The 26,116-nt window shown below is 38.0% G+C and overlaps 1 protein-coding gene across 5 annotated transcripts; it reads right to left on the bottom strand.

Moving 5' to 3' along the window:
- Nucleotides 1-25,665, bottom strand: CPSF6 (cleavage and polyadenylation specific factor 6). 5 transcript variants are annotated; one of them, XM_068401059.1, is made up of 11 exons: nt 25,531-25,665; nt 17,578-17,787; nt 15,633-15,736; nt 14,716-14,861; nt 13,814-13,987; nt 12,186-12,690; nt 10,870-10,962; nt 9,747-9,862; nt 9,282-9,435; nt 8,084-8,278; nt 1-508 (listed from the first exon to the last, which is right to left on the bottom strand). In XM_068401059.1, exons 1-10 carry the CDS (start codon nt 25,588-25,590, stop codon nt 8,089-8,091), a joined length of 1,752 nt encoding a protein of 583 aa, XP_068257160.1. In that variant the 5' UTR covers nt 25,591-25,665; the 3' UTR covers nt 1-508; nt 8,084-8,088. The 5 variants fall into 5 exon arrangements, with proteins under 5 accessions (XP_068257160.1, XP_068257162.1, XP_068257163.1 ...); XM_068401061.1 differs by having other exon boundaries at nt 8,084-8,275; XM_068401060.1 differs by lacking the exon at nt 1-508 and adding an exon at nt 7,930-7,948.
- Between the last annotated feature and the right edge of the window lie 451 nt (nt 25,666-26,116).

The following is a 26,116-nucleotide window of genomic DNA, read 5'->3' as shown; positions in this document are numbered from 1 at the left end:
TTTTCATTGTGACATTATATTTAAATATTGCTGAACACAAGACTTTCCCTGAGGTGTAAACATCAAATAACTTGAACAGCTTTACACATCAGCCCCATTAAACAGTTTATTACAACACTACATCTACTGTAATCAGTGGTGCTGTGTACAGACATTACCATATGAACAGTTTAACATGAACAAACTACTATAAAAACAAGCATTTACTTGACTTTTTCCAATTGCTTGCACATTATAATTGCCAAATGTATATAACCAGTAATAAAGTTGCAAAAGCTATAAGGTTTAAATCACACAGGTTTCCCTCAAATAAAACAGTTAAGCAACATAAAAAAGTAAAAGAGCTACTGGTTACCATGTATGCAGATTTGCTTTATTCAGATCTATTCCTGTTCATTTTATCCATGAATCCTTACAGGCTCAGTTCAATCACATGAAGCAAACTGCTGGACAAGCATCTTTCCTTGAAGAATGTATCTTGTCTTGCACGCTGTTCCTCTTCCTTCAGCTGTAATGTGTCAAAATTTGTGATGTAGATTTTGCTAGTCCCCATAATACACAGAAAATTGCTGGCTTATCTATACATACACAAGTCGTGCATCTACTTCACCATAATGTAAATTAACACAAAATATCCAGAAGCAGCAGCTACTTGTTTGTGCACAAATTTGTTTTCTAATACAACAGTTAAAAACAAAATCAATGTTGTTGTACAACAAAGTTGAAAGACTATAAATTTCACAGTTGAAGTACTGAATGATAAAGGAAGAAATAGCTACTGCTACTGTGACTGATGGAAACATTTATAAGAATATTCCCTAAAGTATGCATTCTGCAAGAGTAAATGAACAAGCACGTAAGGTAATTTTGCCACAACTAGGTTTTTACATTTTTACGTGCCCACTTACAGAAGTTTTAAAGCTAGTTTGACATTTAAGTAATGCACTGATTGTATAATCAAGTGGACGGCTCACAGCTCAGTAACATTTAAAAGTGCACGGATTCTGATACCAGTACTTCGAAATTCTCAGACTAGTGGCAAGCAGGATGGGCTTCTAAAAATACACGCTTGCAGTTTAATCACAAGAACCCACTTTTCAAATAGTACAATAGTACAATATAGATTTGCAGGTTTCCTCACCTACTTGCCCTAGAAAAAACCCCAAGCCCTACTTCCTACTCTCATCTATTTCAGCAAATTAAGGAACCACACCATTCAGAGTTAATTACTGTAAGAGTTCACAAAATACTTGGGATGGTATAATTCCATACACTGGATTTCAGTTGAATTCCATTACAAAACAATTAGCTATCTTCATTTCATTAATAATTCACAATTTCAACATTCAATAATTTCAAAATAGTTCAAATCAAATTGTTTAAAAAACCAACACATTCAATTGTTCATTTGAAAAACCAGGCATTTAGAGGAGCAATTTCATGAACGTGCACACAGCTGTCAAATATTCTTCTACCAGTATAATCATTTCAAAGCAGCTGGGAAAACAAAGTACTCTGTTTTTGCATGAACAATTGACACACTTCTTCCTTTCCTCAAAATGACTGTTAAGAATAACTTTAAGAAAATGTATAATCAAGTAGGCTCTATACACTACAGTATGCCCATAAACTAATCCAAATCCAAAGCAGTGACTGGAATCTCTTTTCTTACTTGCAGACTTTGTTCCCAAGTCATGAATGTATCAACCAGTAACTACTTTTGGGGAAGCTCCTTCCCCAGAGACCAAAATTTCCATAGGTGTCATGTGCTTTTAAAATTAATTAGTAGCCAAGTGACAAAGTGCTGCCTCCACAAGCACATGTGTTCAGAGTTGTGAGCTCAGTTAGCACAAACGGGAGAATCTCAGTTTTTTAGTGGAGAAAGTAAGTATATGACAGCTGTGAGACCGCGTGCCAGAATTTGCTGCTCTCATCACACAATTGATGCGGCAAAAATTATGGATCTTTATCACTTCTATGGCGACAGTTAACAGATCCAAAGCACCATATATATGATTTATAATACTAGCATAAGAAAGCTTCAGTTCCTGGGAATAACTTGCTAGATTTGTGAGAGTACTTATGGAACTACAGGAACTTTAAAGAATGCATGATAAACTGGATTTAGGATTAATACTTTTCACTATAGGGCTCTTAAGATGGTCAGCACCACACTGAACCTTCATTTTAAAAAACAACACCAACTAAAATCCAAAGTGGTGTACATTTTGGTTCCAAGTATTCTGCCACTGTATCTTGGCAAAACTGGAAACCTTTGTGGTTCCAAAAGGAAGAAATAAATCCGTATGGATTATACCTTCATGCTCAGCCCTTTTCAGTATTCTACAAGCACGTAGAATATTGAAGTAAGAAACAACTTTTAAAAAAAAAATTAAATCTCTAGTCAGTACTTCTTGGCAATGCTGTTATCCATCTGCCTCAAGCTCATATGAGCTATCTGTCCCAAGCATGTGTTAGGTTTGTACAATTTAACACCATACAGCAATCAGTTTCTCAGCATTTCTACTAATAAAACCCAAATTTCAGACTTATCTGTTAAATAGTTATTTTGTGGTTTAAAAGTTAGAGGTTTATGCCAGAACATTTCACAAATGAAATCCCAGAACTTAAGTGACAAAACATTTCTGTATTTATGCAAGATGCAACTTGAGCATTTTTTTCCACGAAGACTCTTACAACAAAACCCAATAGATTTCTTTATATATAAAGCATCTTGCAGTAGCAACTCTAATTTTCCCTTTAATTCCAATTATCCAAATAAGCATATAAAAGCTTTAAAGAGCTTTTAGAAGTGTGAAAATTCTACAGTAGTTTAAAGCTGTATGTGCATATACCCGTCAAGTTTTGTTATAGTAATTCCTGATATTTTCAGAGATTGAATTTCAATCTCCCAACATGTTCACATTTCAGTAAAATGGATATTACACATTTGTCATTATGTCCTAATAGCTCCTAAGAATTACTTCATGTAATTCTCCTTTATTTTATTCTATACATAAAAAAAATACACAAACCAAAAATCCCACAGAAAATATCAGCTTGAAATCCAAAATTTGTTTTAACTTAACCTACATTCCAGAACATCACCAACCTCCAAATACTGTGATGCTTTAGCTATAACACAGTGAGAAGGAATTTCAAGCTTGACTCTATATTTGTCTTTCTGCGTGTAAGCTGAGATACATACGTGATTCTGTTCGTCATACATGTACAAACAGACTATTTTACCACCACTAGCACCTTCTTCCATTTGTTGCATATTTTTTTCCCCTATTATTAGTGTACTTACCTGGTATCTTTGTTCAATCTTTGTGTATAATTTAAGATCAACACCAGAACAATTTCCTGATTTTATAAATAATTTTACGGGGGAATAAAAAGAATGCTCCCAAACTAGTTATGTCTTTCTCCTGCTATCTCAGACTGCCTATTCATCAAAAATGACTGATGAACAGAGAGGTGTGTTCAGAAAACTCAATCTTTTGTTTACAAATTAAAAAGATGTGAATTATTCGCAAGTATCTTTCACACAATATATGAGGAAGACACAAAAAGGTAGATCAGGCTGCCACAGGAAAACATAAAAATGAAGAGATCTCTCTCTCATTTCTCTTTTTTTTGTAAAAAAGAAATCTTAGTTCTCAAACCACAATGAGCAAAAGGAAAAAACTGAATTTGTTCATTCTTTGAAGAACACTGCATCAAACCAACATTTTCACTTGCAAGTAACTTCTTTATGTTTCAAATGCTATAAAGCCTTAAAGTTTCTTGGGGAACTTCCACACAGCTCAAATTTGTCAAAACTACTAATTTCAAAAACAAAAGAAAAAAGCACAGGACGTGGGGAACACAAATATAAGCGTGTCTAAAGATACCTCAGAAGACAATAAAATTACAGCAACATGTTCATGGAAAAAAATAATATAAGTTATTCAGTTATGCATTTGAAAATACACAATAGCATAAGATTTTCAGTTTGTTTTTCGAATCATCTTATCACCCTCAAGAAAATGAGAGAAATGACTGAACATTAAGAAACAAACTACATGTTTCTGTGAAGCACCAGAGTAGCCATAAAATAAGACTTCAAGAAGCACATAAAACAGTGGCACTGCTTGCCTCTTTCACTCTATGGTGGATTTCAAGTACTGAATCAGATGCACAAAGCATTATTTCTCTAGATGCAGTAGAATAGTGCCAGCCCCACATACGAGCTTCCTCAAAAATACACATTTTAAAAAAGAGAGATTAGATAAATAACTTTTGTAATATCTTCATACTAAGAAGATCTGAAATAATCCTAGACAAATACATATACCTAGGTCTTGAACAATGCTACCACACCGTTAATTTAAAACTCCATTATTAACTAGAAGCTTATTATTAAACTAACTTACAAAAATAGGCATTTTCCTATTAATTTACAAGGTTTCTTAAAAGGCTAATTTCATACTTCGCTTGATGTTTAAGTGGTAGCTAACACACTGTACAGGACAGTTCCTACTTATACAAGCAAAAATATAATGAATATTACTTAAACTATCAGTACCATTTCCCCTCCTACTGACACCAGAAAAATTCCAACCAAGTTAGTTCTTGGATCATTCCAAAGCTGAAACTATTTCAGAGACAGCTGAGAGCAGTTTTTGAAGAAGCATATGAGCCTCAGACTTGAAATTATTTTGCTTACAGTGGTTTGAGAGCAGAAAAATCAGAGAAAAAACATGAAATATGGAGTACAAAGTCTACATACATATCAACTGTTACAATGTTGTGGTTTTGTCTTTGCAATTCAGTCCAAATCCAGTTTAAATAGGAAATAATCAATCAAACCAATAACAAAAACATAAAATGAAAAAATTAACATTCAGCAGTTTATAGAAATTCAGACAGATTAAGATTGGGACAAGGTATCAGCTAGAAATACATCACTGAGTATCAGTTAAACTTAAAAAAAAAACCTGTCTAAAAAAAAGTCAGGACTCGTGCTGATTAAGTTACATTACTATTCTGTTTGTACACATTAATTTTGCTGTTAATCCTTCTAAATATCATTCTACTGGATTCTTAGTTTTCTTGGCTAATACAGGTTAGACATTTGTCTTAAATCCATTGTTCTCTTTTATATCTATAGGCTTTCTACAAGCAAAGGCAAGATGTTTCAAGGAAACATTCAGGTCATAGTAATTCTGTAGAATGGATTATCAGTGTACATGAAGCCTTACTGAAGTGAAGGCACAAAAATCTTTTAAGAATTTAATTTTAAATCATGAAGTGTACAAACAGAAGTGTAAATACCTGCTATGGTACATCTAAACTTTTTAATAGAGTTTTATTATTATAAACACATTTAGTAAGTTATTCCAATTTAACCCATCTCTATAAATGTAATACAGTACAAACTGAATTTCACTGTATACAAAAATGTTCACAATGGACCTTTAAAATCCTTCTAAACTAGATGCGTAACACTAAAAAAAATTGCCAGTACAGTATCACAGTTATGACTATAGGTACACAATAAGGAGAAGTATAGGTGCCATTCATAGGGTGCAGGCACAGAGGCAACTTCATGTTATCTGGCAAAACACAGTAATATGGGGAGTAACTCTTCTCAGCATTGCTGAGATTTATTAAATGACTGAGACTGTTAAATCCATTTATGAATATTAATCAATGTAAAGAACGAAACAAAAAAATGTATGGCAACATACATCTTAGTGAAAATGAAACATACAAACCAGGAGATAACTGTATTTCTTTCATATATGTGTGTGTGTCTGTAAATATATAAAAACAAAACTACAATAAAGCCCTTCTTCATTAAGACAGCAACAAGACAAAATGTTTACAACAACTTAAAAAAATACCAAATGCTTTCATTTACATGCAGAATACTAGATTTGCCTTTTAAATCAAGTTCTTAGGACCTACTTTCTTCTTTGCACAAGGGAATCTTACCTATGCAACCCCTCTGAAAGTCCCAGCACACAACAAAGTTGAAGGATGTTGCATATATAAATCCCACCTGAACTGAGACTGAAACCAGAGTCTCATTTTGAAATTGTGCTTTGGAAATTATAAAATGCAACCTAATACTATTTTATATGTTTTCTTGGGGTGACAAGGTAAAGAATCTGTACTTGGCACAGAAACTCCGTATCTACATGCACAACACTGAATACACAAAAATTAAACCTAGATTAATAAAAAGTATGCCACGGGTAAAAAAAAAAAAATGTATCTTAAATTCCAGGTTATTAACAATTTTTAGCACGGCTTACTCATCTCCACCAGAAGGAAAACACTCTGGAAATGCATCCATCACTCAGCTTAATTGTTACCTCCTATTAATATCAACTATTTGCAAATATCACAAATACTCATTTATCATAAAAGGTAAAAATCCAGTTCAACAAAAGAAACTATATTTACTTTCGTTAAATCTGTATTTTTATGTTCTGATATTTTACAATTAAGAACGACAGTTGCTATTTTTATGCAATTCCAGAAATATTTCTACCAATCCATTTTTTATGGCAAAAAGTGGCATTAACAGATATATACTGCCAACTTTACTCCAGCTGCCACGTTTCACCTTCCTATTTAAGCCTTTGACTCCCCTTCTCTAGGTTGGTTACTGCTTTGTGTGCCCCCTGTTAGTATATGAACCCAAGACAACATCCCACTTAATATTCAATAGGCTAGAACATTTAGTATCAGAATTTGTTCTCTTCCAAAGGAAGCAGTGACACAAAAGTCTGACTGAAAAACTGACATTTAATTAATGCAAAATTATATTTTCACTTAGGAGTATACTACATTTTATGTGATTTCTAAAAAGTTTTGCTCTATTTAACTTCTGTAAATGAACTTCCATGAATAAATACCACATGCAAATCTGGAAACTAAATCTGAGGGTAAATGTAAGAAATGGAAGTTGGGCAGACAGGCAAGTCTGCAAGCTTCAATTTTAGTGCAGATGTAGTGGGAAGTTCTTCTAAAAAGGGAAAAGACCACTGCAGAGAAACTAATAGGTAGTGTTTTTTCCGATTGTCAAATATAAGGAATCATGGGTAGCTTTAATTCCCAATGCTCAAAATGGTACATTATATAATGCGATGAACAGTTCTACGTATTTTAAAGCTCTCAGCAGTACACTCAAAAAAAAAAAGCATTATTTAGCATGCTACTTTATAGCTATCTAGAGATTTAATGCATGCAAGACTGCAGATACATGAAATAAAAGAACACATTAGTTTGTGAACAACCAGAAAAGAAACAATCATTGTGTCATACATTTGTTTACTAGCCGTCAGAAAATGACTTTACTATCAGAGGGGGGAGGGAATGAAAAATCAAGGTGGTGGGGAACAACTGATCATAAATCTTATTGAAGATAACACCTGAATTTAGCTAGAAGGATGAAGATACTGACAGGTCACATTCCATAAAATAAAGAGCAAAGTCTGGCTATGTTTCCTGAATTTGAGTAAAACTCACTGGGGAAAAAAAAAAAAACAAAACCAAAACCCCAAAAAAAACATCACCACACTTGTACAAGGACAGCAGCTGTATGTACATGTGTTCCCTAAATTGAAGTAATCCACACATGACACAGGAAGGGTTAAATGCTGCAGTCTTTACACAATTAGATTTTAAAATACAAAATTAGTATTCTAAAATACAAGTAAGAAATACAACAATAAATTTCATATAATCTTCTAAGATTACAAAGAGAGCAGACTTATCCGTCTGGCTTACTGCTTTTTAAATTGGTTTAATCACATTTCAGGAAAAACTGCAAACATTAATACCACCTAAAATTAAAAAGTCAGCATGCAAACTGCAGAAGATAATCACAAAAATACTCCCTCCCTCCCAAGACCAGTTACCTGTCATTACTTACCTACGTTCATGTCAGATGCTGCAAGAAGAAAGTGATTCAGTACATACTGCAGGACGACTTAAATGCAGACATTAATGGTGTAAACAATCCCAAACCAGTTATTTTTAGTAAATCAGTAACAGTAAAGTTCAAGAACATGAAACAAATGCTCACCTTCTTTAACGATGACGATATTCTCTCTCTCTGTCTCGTTCTCTGTCGCGATCTCTGTCGCGATCACGATGCCTCTCTCTTTCACGGCTTCTTTCCCGGTAATAGTCATCGTGACGATCTCTACTACGTGATTTGTGGCGCCTACTTTTTTCTCGTGACCTACTGTGGTCCCTCTCTCTGGATCGCTCACGTCTTCTAAAAGAAATTACTTCATTAAATTTTTCTTCAAAATACAAGCCATCCGCATGCCAATTTTGTATTCTGTTTATGAGTATGAATTTGATCAAAAAAGGATATGATGCAGATATGGTTTCGTATATAACATGAAAAACAGCTTTATAAAAGGTGGTGGCTAAGAACTGTTACAGATAGTAAGATGCATCCACCTTCTAATCTATCAAGGACAAGTCAGGAAGTACATGCTCAGAATGGAGGATGAGGTGGCTGAAATCAGCTGGGGGAATGCACCGTACTTCAAACGATCACTACAACATGGCTGCTAACCTGAGTACTGAAACTATGTGCCAAAACCAGCTGTCTTTGTGTTTTTAATATCCGAGGCCTACTACACTACTGTTGCAGTATCCAAATGAACTAGAGGCTCAGTGTTTGTCCTAACACTGACAGGGGGATTATTTAAGTTTTGAAAGAAATACCAATCTCTCATTTGTACTAGGTAGAAGAGTCCATAAATTTCAAATCTACCTACTCTTGATTTTTAGATTGTACGACAAAGGACAACAGGCAAAAGCATTCTGTCCAACTTTTTTTCCCCAACTCAAGTGTATTTCTACTGTGGCAAGTGCGGAGAAAATTACTTTTAAGCAAAATGAAAACCAGCATAAAACATCTTCAATCTTAATTTTCAATAGCAAATTCTAATAAAAATTATGCACTGGACATCTTAATTGATAAAGGATAATTCTATTTTGAAGTTTACACATTGCAAGAGTACCATGTAGGAAGGGATACTAAATAAAACTGAGTTAAATTTAAGCTAGTCAGATCAATTTTGAAAAGAGGGTTAATTAAAAGGCAGCTAAGTTCGGGAAACCCCTATTTGGTTCTTTCACACATTTCTTGAGCAACTCAGCTAATCACTAAGCTTCTTACATGACTTAGTTTCTTCTCTGTGAACTAGTCCGGCGCTACACTTTCCCTTTTATAAGTAAGGGCAGATGGAAGAGGAAAGTTTTACCTGGATCCAGAACCATAAGACTTGGACTCAATTCCATGAAGGCAGTCCTGAAGAGAGCTAATAAGTACTTTACAGCGATCATCTGCAGATACTTTGGACTGTTTAATTAAGGAAATTGCAGTTACCAAGGTCTCTATAGCACTTCCATAGTCCCCTGAAAACAATACAAGATCATGATCAGAAAATGATGCAAATTAAAAGAAAGATTTTTATCTGTAATAGTATTACCATTTTGAGTATCTTCTCTTCAACAGCCATCCAGATCATTTACTGTACAATCAAATATTAAAATACTGTCCAGATCAGTACTCAGAAGGCACAGTACAAAATCAGTCATAGGTTGTACCTAAATTCAGTCTCCTATCAGGAAAATGTGGCTTCAGGGCTGCCAGTTTCCTAATAGAAAACCTATAAACTCTTTTCGGTTGGGTAGAACAGCAAATACATTAATTGAGTTTTACTAACCAGCACTGGCATCTGATACAGCTCTCGAAATGGCACTGCTTGAGATCGCCCTATTTCTATTCATGATTTCTTCAAATTCTGCTTCACTTAGAGGTGTCCTTGCAGCATCCATTTCTCTGCAAGCAATAAAACTAGTATTTAAAAGGTTAAGAAAAACTTCAGAAGATATCATTGCAGTTTTAACAATCCAAGTTTGCAACTTTAAGCAAAGTGACAAACAGAAAAGAAAGCAGGATCTGGGTTTGGTTTTGGTTTTTGTTAAGGACCATGTTACAGTATAAAATCCTGAAAGCTAAAAAAAAAAAAGAAAAAAAAAGAAAAAAGGTAAAAAACAATTAAGACATTGCTGTATAAACAGACTTATTCTTGTTCATCCCATCTATTTTGAAGATTCAGCAGCACTTAATATTGTGCTTTACAAATATTTATGATTTTCGTAAAATCCTTGAAGCTATGTAAGTAGGTATTATCCCAATTGAATGGATGTGGAAATACATGTACATAGGCAATGCGACTTTGAGCAAAATTAGAGATCATTTTTATAACAATACTGGAATTAGAACTATATGATCCTGTTTCCCAGATCTTAACTAAGACCAGAATGCTGTAATTTATGAAAAGCAAATATAGTCTATCATCTTTAAAACACTTAATTTTCTGAATGATACTTCAACATTTTACGGCTAATTTTTTTATTTTTTTATTTTTTTTTAACTTCTGGTCAAGTTCAAGGTGCTCCAATTTGATCTCCAAACTGGTCACAGTAAGGAGGAAGCAATAAAGCAGAATCCTTGTACTCATTACACTTTTTTAGTTTAATTATTAGCTACCTATACAGGGTTTCCAAAGTAACAGAAGTTAACCTATACAAAAATTTTCCCAAAAGTTTTGCAGTGTCCTATTAGCCAGTCTCTGTATCATATAGAAAATTTGGAGAAATGTGTTAGAGACAAATGTTGAGACTGTTCAACTGGCCCACTGCTTGCCATTTCTAGAACAGTGTTAGTTCTTCTGGTAGAAAGAAAATGCAGAATAATAAGCAATGCTATCCTCTTAATTGCAAGAAGTGGAACAAGATCCTATAGCCAGTTTAGCATAAGAGGAAATGTCTAAAAATTCATACCTCCCTGAGTTTTGAGTATTATTTTTCGTGTGCCTCCCATAGAATGGAATATGTAATTTTTCTCTTATGGACATGTTATTTCCAGTGAAACGCCTATGATATATAATTAATGACAATTTAAATAGTTATGGATGATAGTTTTAACATTATTAATGAAAATACTGGACAGTAGGTTATACTGTCCTATTCCCACTCCTTCCCTCCCCAGACATTCTATAAACTGCAGACAACCTCGATTCTGTCCATCAAAAAACAACCAACACCTTATCATTTTATTATATTTCAGGCAATTAAGCCAAATGCTTGAATTTCTATAGTTTATGTATGAACACAGTACGCACAGATGCATGGGGCTTTTAAAAATTTGTGATAAAAGAAGAATCAAAGCAAAGAGTCTTTGCAGAAAACATTTTAAGCAAGAAGTGTCTCTCATGCTAGCAGTAAAATCACAACTGAAAAATCCAAATGTAACTATGTAAAAAGTGTCTGTCTTACAATTTTTCCCAAAATTTTCTGTGATGAATACAAATATGGTGAAAAATCAAGAAACAGCAGCAAGACAGAGATGCTTGAAAGCACAGATGAAAAAGATGTTTCAAACAAGATGTGAAAAACTTGACAAGTCAAGTCAGAGAGACTCAAAAACTGTGTCCCAGATAGGATTAACCACAGGAAAAGCAACTGCTACAAATACAGCAAGATTGCACCAAATGAGCAGAAGCCTCTTGACAGGAAAGGAAGTCTTGCAGTAAATTCATGCCTGGCTTTTGAGACAAAGACTAACTTTGAATTGAATCCTGAAGAAAATCAGGACAAGCAGAGCTGCTGAAAGATGAAAATGGTATGAGCTTGGTATGGCACCATACTAAACACATGCACATATTCAAAAAGGAGAACTCCAGAGCATTCTAAAAGACAGCTTGCAAAGCACAATGATAAAGGTGCAAGTCAGAATTTCAAGTTAAGACAGAAGCACAACCAGAAGCTGCTGCATTAAGAAGTGATATATAAGTTTGCATGTAGAACACATGGAATGATGACACTGCCAAACACAAACAGTGAATACAAACAGTTCAGAGCTGAAAAGGGAAAGTGAGGTTATTGGTGTTGCATTTCAGGATTTTCTTACTGCTACAAACATGTTTCTGAGAGCTACTTCACTGAGAGCAGTGAAAAGGGACAAATTAGAAGACTGTTGGATCCCTTCCAGCCCTATTTTTCATTATTTATAAGGTTTGCATTAAAAAGGAAAATCAAGTGCTTCCTACAAGAGGAGTAAAATCTGCTACCAAGCACAGTACACCAAAAGTACTCACCTTCCAGGTGGGCCATAGTCACCTCTGTCATATGGTGGAGGTCGGCCATACGGATCTGTTGGAGGTGGGCCACGGCTGTCTGAAGTAGGTATGCCACTATTGGCAGGTGGGGGGAAGAAAGCTGGATTCACATGTGGTGCAGGTGGTGGAGCACCTGGAGGTGGCCCAGGGAGATGTGGAGGAGGAGCAAGAGTCAGGGGCGGCCCAAGAGGGCCAGGCGGACGAGGGGGAAATGGACCCGGAGGTGGAGGTGGACCCTGCTGAGGTGGTGGCGGACCTGGTGGTGGCCCATAGCCTGGAACTGGTGGTGGAGGGCCTGGAGGAAGTGGCCCAAGTGGAGGCTGACCAAAAGGCTGTCCTGGAAACAGAACTGGTGGTGGTGGACGGTCACCACGATTAGGAGGTCCAGCTAATGGAGGTGGGAGGACCTGACCAGGAGGTGGAGGGCCTGGTGGGCCTGGTGGGCCAGGAGGACCTAAAGGTGGACGTGGGGGAGTTTGTCCAGCTAAAATAAAAAATAAATAAATAAATAAATAAATAAATAAAATAGAGTTAATAAATATAAAGAAATAAAAGACTTAGTGAAATAATTAAAATTCTTGCCTTTTTTTAAATTCTTAAAAACAACCAAAAATCTGAAAACAACCCTCACTGAACAATTTGCAACTTACACAAGACATGCATGGTCCCACTTTGGGTCCAATAGCTTAGAAAAATGTTAACAGTTGCTTGACTATCAATACCTAAAGAAAACAACATTAACTTGAAAACACCCCCCCATCACTGCATCACCTGCTATTGTTACAAAACCCCCAAAAGCTTACAAAAAATAGAAAACATTGCATCCTACTTACACCTGCAGCTAGTCATACAGGGCATAAGATATAATATATATTAAAAACACAGGAAAAGCTATATTGGAGAAGGTAAGATAAATGCAGTATCCAAACCTACTTTCAGGTCCTCATTAGTCGTTTTTCAATTTGACCATGTTTTCAATTTGTCCATGTGACTGTTAGTAGACAATCTACTACTGAATGACATTTATTAAAAATACTTAAGCTGGAATGAGAACTTGACTGCAATGCAAGCCTGATTGTTTAACAGAGGTTTCTCCCATACCAGATGCCTGACTAAACATGAACACCTCTTCAAATTTGTGGTGTTCTAAGTGTCAACTACCTGACCTGTGAGTTGGCCTGAATCAAAGCCGAATTTCTGATGATGTGCAAACTTGTAATGCAATAAGTAACAGAGCTACTTTATGCTCTGCAACACAGGCATTCTCACCCCATATACCAAATCAGAAAATCTGAACTACACTGCACTAAAGACAAGCCTACTTGCTAACTTGAGCTATCTTAACGTTTTCATACTTTAAAAAAACGTACACTGACACATTATAAAGAACGTCTCTAAAAATGTTGTATTGCTATGAAATCTAGGAAGTATAACTCCCGGTGTGAATATCAACAAAGAAATATTGTCAAATCCTACAATCCAGCTGTGAACACTGATTATAGCACATTACTGAATGGCCTTGATCTTTACAATTCCCCAAATAAATATGCTGTACTAATATAACAAAACACAAATGAAACTGAAACTCTACATATGAACTATTTTACCTGGGAAAGGTGGTGGTGGCCCTCCCGGCCCTGCAGGTCCAGGAAATCTGTCTCCACCTGGAATGGCACCTGGAAAACGACCTCGCCCTCTATTACTAGGTGGAAATGCTGCTCGTGAGCTTCCTCCTGGGGGACCAGCTTTACCTTCCCCAGACATCTGGCCAGACTGTGTGGCTGCAATGGAAAAGCAAAAGTGTAATTACATAAATCAAAATAGGTTTAAGCTTTTCAACTCTTGATCGAAAGTTTTATGAAGTGCTAAAGCATGATCTTATGAGCACAACCTTGTTCCTCGGTACCCAAACCTAAAGCTATTAGGGAAGGAAAAAGTGCTTTGCTAAAATATGTCACTGTTCCAGAATCCCCATACTAATGGAATAGCATCTGGGGAGACTGTCAGTCCTTCCTTTAATGCAGCCCAAGGCCACAAAGGAACACATTTGGACTGGGAAGCATAAGACAAGGTGCTGGAGAAAAGCACAACACAGAATCTCTCCTCCCCATTTTATCATAAGCACAACTTATCCAGACATCAGAATTTAGTCCAATTTGTCTACAACTGCTAAATTTCTAAATGCTGTCTTTTTTTTTTTTTTTCAAATTAAATCCACAAGAAAATGAGAAAGCTTCTCCAACCATAAGACAAGAGTGTCACAAAGCTGCAACCTTCTTTCAGTGAGTGCTCTCTCTTGACAAAACAACAGGTGTTCAGTATAGTAAGTGGGTTTTTTAAATTTTTATTTTTAAGAGGACCATCTTTAAACAAAGATGCAACTTCATTCACCTTACTGGAAGTACTTCACAGCTACTTTAAACCATGTAGAAATTATCAGATGCTGAGAGGAAAGCTGCTGTACTACTTTTGGAATAAACTTTTTCCAAGACAGTTGAGAAAGGCTTACTTTTTCTTGACTGCATTTCAAACTGACTCAGAAATTGTTTATTACATGGAGTCACAACAGGATTCTGCCCATGCAGTTCTCTTTTGGGCAATAAATCCATGAGCTTTTTGGAGGATGCTTCTGATCCCACACCCACAAGGGCAAACCTGAGAGAAAGAAGAAAAAAAAAGTTACACCACAGTTTTTCCATTTCCTGGATATCCTGATGCCTCATGAAAAAGGTTACACACAGTAAGCCAAAGAATACTTGAAAAGTAAATACAGAAACTGTCTCACAGGTCTTAGTCCAGTTTTCAGAACAGATACAATAACTCATTCTAGGACATATAAGAACCATCACAAGTGGAAGTACAAGATGCATCAAAATACATCACAACAAAGGGAGCTTTTTGGTAGAGTATATATACTACGTATATACACACACACACTATAACTATATATGAATTAATATGATCAAGTTGTTATTAAGCATTCAGTGGGTTCTCATTACTACTAAGGAGAGAGAAAGGCACATTCATGCAAGGAAGATTAAGTTGCCAGTGAAAAATGGGCTCGAGCATTCACTTTCAACAGTTAATGGAAAAGAAAGCATACAAAGAAAGATTTAATAATGGAGGTTGGGGCAACAGTATTTACACTATGAGGAACAACAAATACCACCACTACACTAACTGAAATGTAGGAATAGAGTCTTAATGAAGACTGCCAACAAGATTTAACTCACAAAATAATCAGACAATTCATGCCTGAAATTTAAGTCATTAGTATGACATTATACACCTAATCATTGTTGGATATCAATAAGCAAATATTATCAGTTCACATACTGACAGTTATGAAAATTGAGAACCCTTTCCCCATTTCCACCCTCCCCAACTTCAGTCCATCTTCAGAAAAAACAAATTACAAGTTCTTACCCTTTAGACTGGCCATTAGCACGATTTTCAAAAAATTTTATCTCCAAAATATCATTTACCCCCAGTGAATGAACTGCTTCAGTTAAGTCTTCATCTGTTGTCCACTGAAAAATATTTTTAATATTAAACTATGAAAACTTATCTAAAACACCATGAAGAGGGCAACTAAGTTTTCCATGCTTTTTTTTTTGTGTGTGTGTGAAATTGGTCAAGAGGAGTACTTTATTCAGGCTGTCAATATTTTGACTTTTGGAGAGCAGTCATTTATATTTTACAATTCTCAGAAAATTAATTTTTAAAATATGCACACTTCCTCACATGCTACATTGCATCAACTCCTCCATACAGTATACCAGCTACAGTATGCCAAAAAAAAAATTCGTATTTGAGCAACTTTTGTTTTCTGAGTGCAAGGCTTCAACTGAACTGTTTCAGTAACTGTTACTTTTTCCACAACCAATCCACTTTTTCTCCCACTGATTCTATTATTTCCACATAAAAGTCAATTTTAAAGTGCTCTTTATGAGAACTTTGACAAATGACAGTTTAGTGAACTACATATTATCTGCACAAAATTAGCAGGATTTACAGACAAAAGAAGGGAAACTAGTTCAGAAACTACGGTTTGAAACAACTGCTTCCACTTAACCAAACCTACTTGCTGTAACTTCCTATCAATTACCATGCAACATTTAACAATTTCACTCAGATCCAAAGATACACAGAAACACGAATACTTATGGTTTTCTTCCTACTTCCATAACTCCATCACCTCTTTAAATTTCATATGGGAAGTGCAAAGCAGGCTTTCAAGATTCTGAACTACTTATCTGATCTCTTTCAAATCAAGACTTCTTTTAAAAATCCAACAAATTACTTTCCTGACAGCTAAACACAAAGGAAATAAACATAATAGTAATGCTAAAGTAAACAAATGGACTTTTTGTCTTCATTTGTGAAGCGAAATAATGAGTAATAGGTACAAACTGCTGCACATTGGGCCACCTGCTTTAGAAATTGTGACATTTGACTTGGATGAGTTCAGCTAATTCATGTGCATTTTACTGATTCCATTCATATATTTTGGAATGCTACAACTGTTAAGTCAACTGCTCCTTTACTTACCTATTAGCTCCTGAAATTAAAATACTGTAATAAGTAATGAAAAAACACCTAAGCACCCATAAAGTATTCTTTTCCAAGTTTAGCACTAGTAAGAAATTCATCAGATGGGAAAAAACCTTGAATGAGAACTTTTCCTGCAGGGACTTGGAAGAATTGATTTCAGGTAAACAGATATAAACTCCAGTTAATTCAGCTACTGACTAGCTCCTGCACTTTGTTTGCTTAACTGCAATTGATTTTAAAATGCTTTAATGCTAACAAAAGTAATTGTCTTAAGGGCAACTGCAGTTCAGTGAGTTATCCCAAACCTGTTACTCCTAGGACAGCAGAAATAAGCCTCAAGGCAAATACCTGAAAACAGTTTTGTTGCAAGAATCACTGCCCTGGAAAGAAGTAAGTGGGAAAAGGCCCTGGAAAAAGGTGAAAAGTAATTTCAAGAAAATCGCAGAGAACCTTCCAGATCCTTTTTAAACTAAAAACTTTAGCAAGGGTTTGGTAAAAAAATAGGTTCATTCAGTAGCCTTAAAGTATCTGCAGGAATAAAGTACTGATAGTTTAAGCCTGTTCTCCTCTTTCATTCAGTCCTCTGAAAACCTTAAGAAGATGGCAGCACAAATACCCCTTCTTAACACTTAAAACGCAAGCGGAAACTTTAAGTTCATATTTACTGAAGATTTCCTCAATTTTTCAGACATCAAGACAGCTCCAGAGAGGCTTAATATTTCATATAAAACAATTTTTAAGCCAAAAATATTTACAAAGAACTATGTTCATAGTTTTAGAATTCCTGACTACACCTACATAGTAATAAGATACTTACCCAAGTAAGATTTCCAATGTACAAGGCAATTCTTTTTCCAGTATATGTATAGACCACATTTGGTGCAGCTCCTTTACCTACATCATCCCCAACAGATGGTGGGAGAGAATCCATGTAATCACGATCTTCTGGGGCATCTCCATTATTCGCAGATGGAGAAATTACATCATCATATAAATCAATTTGATCATGTCCACCATATTCAGCTTCCTAAAATACAAAAGACATCTTGATTATATTTAACATCAAACGCTCTTAAAGCTTACTTGAAACAAAACACTGTGATAGCTGCCATGTTCCACAGTCATGGTAAGTCTAATCCAAGACCTACACAACATCCCTGCTGAAAAGCTAACCCCCAGTTTCATCCACATTAAAGCATATAAAATTCTTATGACTTCTGTTATATTCTAAACTGACAGGGAAAAAAAAAAACCCCACAAAAAATACCTCTGGCCACTGTTTTCCAATACTTTTGTCCTTGTAATATAAACAGAAATCCAAAAATCCCACAAGCCCTCCTCCCAGAATGAGCAACATGAGCAAGCATCAGCAACGTGCAAAATGAGAGACTAATATCATTCTCAAGCAAATCTTTTTTCCACCAAAACATTAGGTAAAGTGAACAGAGCTTCAAGAGCTCTACTGACAAACGCAGCATTCTACCTTCTGGATTTCTACTGCATCTCTAACTTGATTTTTATCTCCTAATTCACAGAGGGACCAGACAGGGACAGAACTCTGTTTTGTTTCATTAAATTTAATAAACCCACAAGTTTATTCTACACAATGTAACCTTAATCAGTGGGATTGCTTAATTCCAAATATGAATCAAGCTGGGATTTGTATATTTGCATTAAGGAACTATTTTTTAAAACAAAGACTTCTTTTGATACTTGCCATTTTTCATCTTATATACTGTCACTCATCATAGTCAATGGTGATCAATTCCCCAATGGGATGCTGCTATCCTTTTTTACTATCCTAGCAATCACTTATGACAGACAAGCCCAATCTCTGTGAGAGAGGCACCATCTGAATGTCTACTAACAGGAAGGCAACAACTTCTCAGTGAACAACAGTGATCTGACAAAGCTTAGGAGAGCCTAGCAGTGTTTAATGTTAACCTTCAGCTTTTATATTGACTTTCATAGGTTGCTTTGCCACATGCAAAAGCTGGACTTCAAAAGCCTGCAGAGAGTTCCTGGACTCTTCCACCCTGATCCAGAACAGAAACCGCCTCACCAGGTCTGATATCAGATATATTTCAGCATCCACTATCTTGTGAATTTGTATCTAGAAACCCACACAAGCATCCTAGATAGAATAGTTTGAGGTACCAGATATGGCAACTAGAGACAATCAAGTTGGATTCCACAAAAAAGAGGCTGCAAAGCTAGCAATCTTGGTTGAAAAGCCAATATACCCACAACCATCATCAGATGATCAGTTGTCTTGAAAATATGAAAACATGAAAACATTATCAACAGCGGTTCTCATACAGAGAAAGTATCACTGGAATTAAAAAAAAAAAACAACACACAGATAAGCTAAGTTTTGGCATTGTCAATCAAGTAGATTTGATCCTCAGTAAACTGTACTGTCCCGATACACTCTAAACTTCAACAGAAAATTTCTCTCTCTCAAGGTAAGTTTATCATCATTAAATAAAGGGCTTCATATTTTCACCTAGTCTGTCCAGTTCTCTGCCTCAGTTTGATTCCTCCTATCATCACAGCTAATGAAAGTAGGTTCAAAGAACTGCCTGGGACAGGCCTAAACATGACATCTTACAGTAAGATTAAGGATGATGTCACAAGGCAACTAAGGAAATCCTCTGCTAAACATCCAGTAATTCTAGTCATCTGTTTGTATGGATGATGACTTCAGGGAAGCAGAATTTAGTCTTGGTAGACAGATACAAACAGGCAGCCACCACTCTTACAGCAGATATACACTAACCTATCTCTCTGCGAAGGTTGAGGCCAGCATTACCAAAATACTGGAGCAGGCAGCAGTCCACAGCTCTGCTGCACTTCCCAGTAGCAAGAAACTCCTCTGAAACAGGTCAAGTTTCTATCACATAGACTTTCAGGTCACCATCAAAGGAGGGAGAGAATTATTAGGACAGCACAGTCTGCCTGTAATTTTTGGGGGGCTCAAAGTGCCTAATAGCATCAGTGCCTTAATTTAAATCCATAACGACACAACAGAAAACTTGATGTTGTTCACCATAATGTCTTCTCACATTGTGCTGGTTCTGCAGACAGCATGGAATTCATTCAGTTACCCATCTGTCAACAAGGTGTGTGGTTAGATGATTAAGAATGATCTGGCTCAGCAACTGCAAGGGTAGATGGAAGAGAGGTGTCTTGACAGCTGTTGCACAAGATCCAACAACCCTTCCTCCTTCATACCTGTACCATGGGAACTTACCTAAGTACACCCTTCTTTCCTAGATGCAGACGAGTAAGAAAAAGAATACAGGAAGCGTTACTTCTCTAATCTTAGCTATTTCAACAAATGCTCTGCCCATACCAGGAACTGGTTTTGACCTCTTCCAACTTCCTTAGTTAAGAGAAGACCATCAAGCATGAAGAGAAATTATTTCTGCTCAATTATAGCCATTCACAATCTTGAAGATAAACATGCTATGAAACAAAATTAGCATCATTATTCTGGCCCCCTCTACAACCAAATCAGAGTAGTAATGCACTTCCAAAGCTCATGTTTTAGCTAGACCACAGTCTGAAATACTAGATCATTTGCTCTGAAAAATCAGGACTGAAATTCCACATTCTGTGCTACTAAGTGGGACTGGGTGAATAAAAAGGGTACTAAAGAGATATGCTCTCAAAGATGCCAGACTAGCTGTTACACTTCCAGTTACTCAGCCCTTCCTCAATATTTTGTGTTTTAATTACTGTTTGTAGTGTTTTGCAACATTCAAATACGAAAGACAAACACATGGAATATCACGGTCATGTCCAGAAGGGACAAATTAAAAGTTTTATTTCTTTTTGGAACTTAGCAGCCATACTTCTGAGTTGCAGAGAACTGGTCATTCCCTTTACAAATGCTGTTTTGGAAATGGCTTTTTTTTTTTTTTAAAAAAAAATAACATTTCTTTAAACTGTACATACATCTCTGAGACTTGCTTTTTCCACACAAGTCCACTCAATTTCAGAGTTAAACACTAAATTACACCTCCAAAAAGACATTTAAAAAATCAGTGATGTAAATAAAATGTAATTAAAAAGAGTTTACTATTGTTTCTGATAAAAACATTCAATTTAGAAAAAGCAAATTATTCAGCTTCTCCTTTATAGCTTTTTTCATTCAAGTTGCAATATTTGTGGTCAAAAACTCTGAATACACGTTAGCAGCCTCACTTTAAAAAGTTTGTAGGTCCCGAAGAATAACAAGTTAAAAAGATAAGCAAAAATCTTTCTGGTCCCAATTAGCTGTGTGAACACACAAACTGGAATCTTAACAAAACAGCAGGTCTTTGATGTTTCTAAAATAGCCACTGCCTGTGGCAGAAACACCCACCATGGTGGGCAAGTTTTTTAGACCATAAGATTCACATTTACTCTACAGGCCCCAACGCGCTCAGCTCTACAACTGGCACACCACTAAAATTTAAGCAATCTGATCTCTTGTCAAATAGAGTAACTAAAAATTCACAAGTAGTCAAAAGTACAAATTAAACGTAGGTAGTATTGCTGTTTGCATTAGAACAAAGCTAAGAGGTGCCAGATGAGATGGTCTCAAGTTTTCTTTGTAGTTTGATATTCGCAAATATACAAAGGTTATCTCTTCCCCAGGCCCCTTTCAGCAGACCAACAGAACTGACGAAATACATACCCAGTAAGGTATTGCACATACATTTTAGAATAAATGCAGGTCTGCCAGCTTATGTTTTTTATGACCAGGACAGCTCTGCCCTTCTGCGTAGTAATTTCTCATGCCACAATGTGTCCATCCTCTCCCATAATGGGACAACTGTCTTCCTGATAGAAAGGCTGTTTTTAATAACCTGTTTTATGTGGCCATTTAATGCTAGCTTTTATTATTTATTACACACACAAAAAATTTTCTGTGTTACAGACAAGAAATCAAGATAGTAACTAACACGTTCCTAAGAATCTGCAGCCACAGAGGTTTCCAGATAATTAGCCTCTTAGCTGCTTACTCCATCTAAATCACTTTTATTATCCAGTTACAAAATACAAAGTCAGCCCTCTTTCATTTCTAATTTGTTAGCATTTAAATATCAAACTAGAACACTACACACATTTAGACATATCTGCAACGCAACTATGCAAGCATACATTAGAGTATAAACAAAGCAAGCACTTTTTCCACAGCATTAAAACAAGAGATCCTTAAATCGTTTTCTCTCCTTTGCTTGGTCAGAAGGATTTTTATATGTATAATATGTATAATAAAAACAGTTCTTTACTGTTTAATTATGTTCACATGTGTATGTAAAAAAAAAAACCAACTTGGGAAATGCAAAGCTGATCAGAGCATGAGAGAACTTGACAATGCACCGTCACATCTTCGTGACTGCAGGAAAGTAACCCAGTTTGCTGGCCAAAGTTGCAGGCTACCTTGAGTCAGACCCAAGCTGGCCTCATGCACAGGCTCCTCATTTCAGTATTGTGCACTGATACTCTAGGTTTTTTGTGTACAAACCCACACCCTAATATTTGCTAAAGCACCCCTAATCTTGCTGCGGTCTTCTGCCACCAAGAGAATGCCAGCCTCAGCCATTTGTATGCAGATAATGCAGTTTTCTTGTGCAGCACAGATCTCTCTTTCTTGAAGAGCAAGATGTATGATGTGTAGGGAGATAGTCAAAGTAAAACATGACATGCAATACCTATTTCTTACAGGCCACAAGCAACATATGCAGGAAGTATGACATTTATGAGGCTCTCGTCTCAAAATGAGACTTTAAATAAATACGAAAGACCGCTAGATGAGGAAGCCAGCATAGAAGAACAAAATGGAAAATGACTCACCAAAGTTCTCAAAAAAAAAAAAGAAAAAAAGGAAAGCACAATTTAAAAAAAAATAAATACAACTCGTGGGTGCTAAATTGAGTAAAGCTGTAAGCCCAAGGACAAAGAATACGATTATGATGAACAATAAGTTAATGAAAGGGTATGAAGCAGCACAGAAGGACATAGTTTTGATGAGCTCCAGATGGAATGGGAAAGATGACTTGAAGTCAGATCTTTTTAGTGAAAACGCAAGTTAGCCAGCTCATTGCAACCAACACTAAATACAAGCCAAGACAGTTCTCAGTTGTCATCCATCTTAGCCTGCTTGTAAACCCATGGCTCTGTGGTCTTTATTTCACCCTTATAACCTGTGGTTCATTTAGCACTAATCAAGCGGAACATCCCTCCCCCTCTTCTCTCGGAAAAAAGCATTAAAAAAATCCCAGAAGAGCCTCAAGGATGAGTACCTTGAGGCCCAGAAAAAGACAAAACAACCAAGGGAAGCTCAGCCAGCCACAAGTCCTAAATGATCCACTTACTACAGATGCAAACAAAGTTTTGTCCCAGATTGGATATAAATACAGTTACACTGTACCCAGAAAAACAAAACTACACAGTATATTTTTCAGACCCTGCTAGTGGCAAAACTAGTGGAAAGGGTTCCTATAGTCCAATTCGAATGAATACTGGTAAGTCAAATTAATGTAGCACAACACAATCAAAAAACAGTAGCTTATTGCTTTACACATAAAGCAATTTTTCCTTACAAATATGATGTTCCGTAAAACGTCCGCTACATAAACAAATAATGCAAATCACTTTCTCCCTACAGCACTTTCTCAACTGTCATCTTCAACCATCCACAGATATGCAGAACCATGTCCCATCTTATCAATTTAAGCTGTCAGCTTCAAATCAGAAACAGTAATTCATTCATAGAAGCTTCTAGTGGACCCATCACAATTATGTCAGAATCAGAGTTAGTAAGTAATACCACAGACAGTAACAACTAGCCTTCTTTTGTACTTGACAGAAGGAAACAGGAAAGTGCAGAGGTGTCAATCCCTCCCAGTAAAACTTTCTATTTTAAAGTAATACAGTTCAGCTGAGCAGGTCCTGAGACAAAATGAAAGTCACAAAAATGAAACTTGGAAAAGAATAAACAGCAAAATTTTTTGAGGGGGAAAAAACGACAACCAAAGCCAAGCTGAGGGAAAAGGGGCACTAGTCTCCTCTCACTTTTTGGCCCTGTATTTTGCAAGTTTCACGAACTGAGGAAGCAGCCTGCAGGAAAGCAATTGGGGTTAATACAGTGAAAAGAGCAAACGGATTTCCTGATTATCACAAGGCTCCCTTCATCTGTATCATCATCCTTCCTTGCACCATGGCTACAGGGAATATCAGTATTAACCATAACCTGAGTAGACCAGGACCGTGTGAGTGAAACAGAGAATCCCAGTCACTTTTGTTCCGGCAGTATATGTCCGCACTGTACTCATAGCACAAAACTATTCTACTCAGGGCTTCTGCAGGCGTGCATTTACACAAACACTACTGATTCAAATTATTTTTTCTGAGAAACCTGATTTGTTATCAGTGTTTTCTCTGGAACTGATTAAAACAAAACCAAGTTATTAAAGAAAGTGGAGAGATGTACTCTTATGCTAAATGGTATCTGTGCTTGGGTTCACCCCCATTTAAATTCATATAATGGGTCTTCAACTGTAAGGGAGAAACATTCAACTAAGAGCAAATTAGTCCTCTCCACCATCTGCTCTCCAGTATGACATTCTTTTATAGTATACCTTTATGAGATTACTAGTCTTCTTAATTACTTTATCAATAAATATCTAAAGATTCCTTACATAGTTATAAATTGCTATCCAAATTAACTGTGACTTCAATAACCTATTACCTATTTCCCAGTTCTCTGTAGGGCAGGCAGGCATACAATTGCCTATCACTCAGTAAGCCCAGTAAATGTGTGCAAGTGCAGTTGTTCTCGGTTATTTATGTTCTGGGGCAGGAACAATGCAAGCTGGGGCAACACAACCTGGAGAAGCGCAAGAGTCACAAACAGGCCAGACGGCACACAAAACTGATACGAACATCAGGTTTTGGTAGGAAAGTAGGCATACGGCTTTTGGGGAAAGATTGAAGGGTAAAAAATATGCTAGAGAAGTGGACTATTTGTAATCCAGGGAAGTTCTATTTATTTCATCCACACCTCCTCACCAAAATAGAGCTCCTCCTCTAAAGAAGAGCTGCGTGACTTTTTTAACGACTAGGAGAGAATAACGATTTAAAAAAAAAAAAAAAAAAGATGAAAAGAGGAAGATAGTTTCTCCAGTGCTGCAGAATAAAGCTGCACTAGTTCTGCCTCCCCCGCAAAGAGCGGCCGAGAAACTGCTACCGCTCGGCGGCTTTTTTATTCGTCTGCGAACAATGGCAGTATTTCCCCTCCGCCGCCGGCGGGAAGGAGCTGCTGCTCTCCCCACCGCATCCGGGAGGGTCCCGTCCTCTATGGCCTCCTCCGACCCGGGGAGGGAGAGGGATCTGGAGCCGCTCCTGCGCGGGCACTTGAAGAGGGAGGGAGAGAAGGCGCTGGCTCCCGGCGGCCTCTCTCGCGCCCTGCCCGCCACCAGCCTCCCCTCAGAGACGGCGGCCGGCGCGGCGCTCCCCGACAAGCCTGGCCCCGATAGCCCCCGCCGGACGGGCCTGAGGCGCGGCCTGCCCCTGCCCCCGCCCCGTCCCCGCGCAGATCTGCGCACTCGGCGGCGGCGGGAAAGCCCGGCGGCGGAGCCAGCCGAACAATGGCGGCGGCGCAGCCCGGCCGTCGCGCTGAGGGCCCTGCAGGCGGCGCGGCGGCGAAGGCGGGCGAGGGAAGGGAAAGGAGGGGAGGGGCCGCGCCACGCCGTGCCGTGCCCCCGGCCGCGCGTACCTGGTTGAATTCCTCGCCCACATCGGCGTAAATGTCGATATGGTCCACGCCATCCGCCATGATGCCTCCGGCCGCCGCCAGCCGCGCCCGGCTCCCGAGCCACCGCCACCGCCGCCGGGAGGGGGGAGGGACGGAGAGAGGGAGGGAGCGAGCGAAGGGGCGGAGCGCGAGGCGTCACTTCCGCGCGAGGAGGGGGAGCTTCCGGCTGCCGCACAAGTGGCGGCTGCCCGGGGGGACCCTGTCCAGCTCCGCCCCGCCGGGGCCGCCCCGAGGCGGTGGGCCTAGACCGGCCCGCCTCGCTCCGCCTCGCTCCGCCTCGGCCCGCCTCGCTCCGCCTCGCTCCGCCTCGGCCCGCCTCGGCCCGCCTCGCTCCCCGGCGCCTGCAGCTCCCCGCCTGCGCGGGCAGCATCCCGCCCGCGGGGCCTCCTGGCGCTTCTGCCTTTCCCTGCGCGGCCATGTTAGGCCGCGGGCTCGCGGCGCCTGAGCGTGTGAGGGGCGGGGGCGCCCGGTGCCGGCGGTGGTGCCCCGCCCCCCGCGCGGGGTGTGCTGCGAAGCGGTTGTCGGGGCTCTTCTGTCTCGGGGGATG

The sequence above is a fragment of the Nyctibius grandis genome, chromosome 5 (genome assembly GCF_013368605.1).
Source record: "Nyctibius grandis isolate bNycGra1 chromosome 5, bNycGra1.pri, whole genome shotgun sequence".
NCBI lineage: Eukaryota > Metazoa > Chordata > Aves > Nyctibiiformes > Nyctibiidae > Nyctibius > Nyctibius grandis.
This window is presented reverse-complemented; position numbering and strand designations above follow the sequence as displayed.

What these genes read in the sequence shown, in the direction of transcription:
- CPSF6 (XM_068401059.1), bottom strand. Translation starts at nt 25,590, where the DNA reads ATGGCGGATGGCGTGGACCATATCGACATTTACGCCGATGTGGGCGAG. An exon ending in GACTATGGCCCACCTGGAAG is followed by an intron (nt 10,963 to 12,185) that starts GTGAGTACTTTT and finishes TATATATCATAG; the next exon opens with GCGTTTCACTGGAAATAACA. An exon ending in TCTTATGGTTCTGGATCCAG is followed by an intron (nt 8,279 to 9,281) that starts GTAAAACTTTCC and finishes AATTTCTTTTAG; the next exon opens with AAGACGTGAGCGATCCAGAG.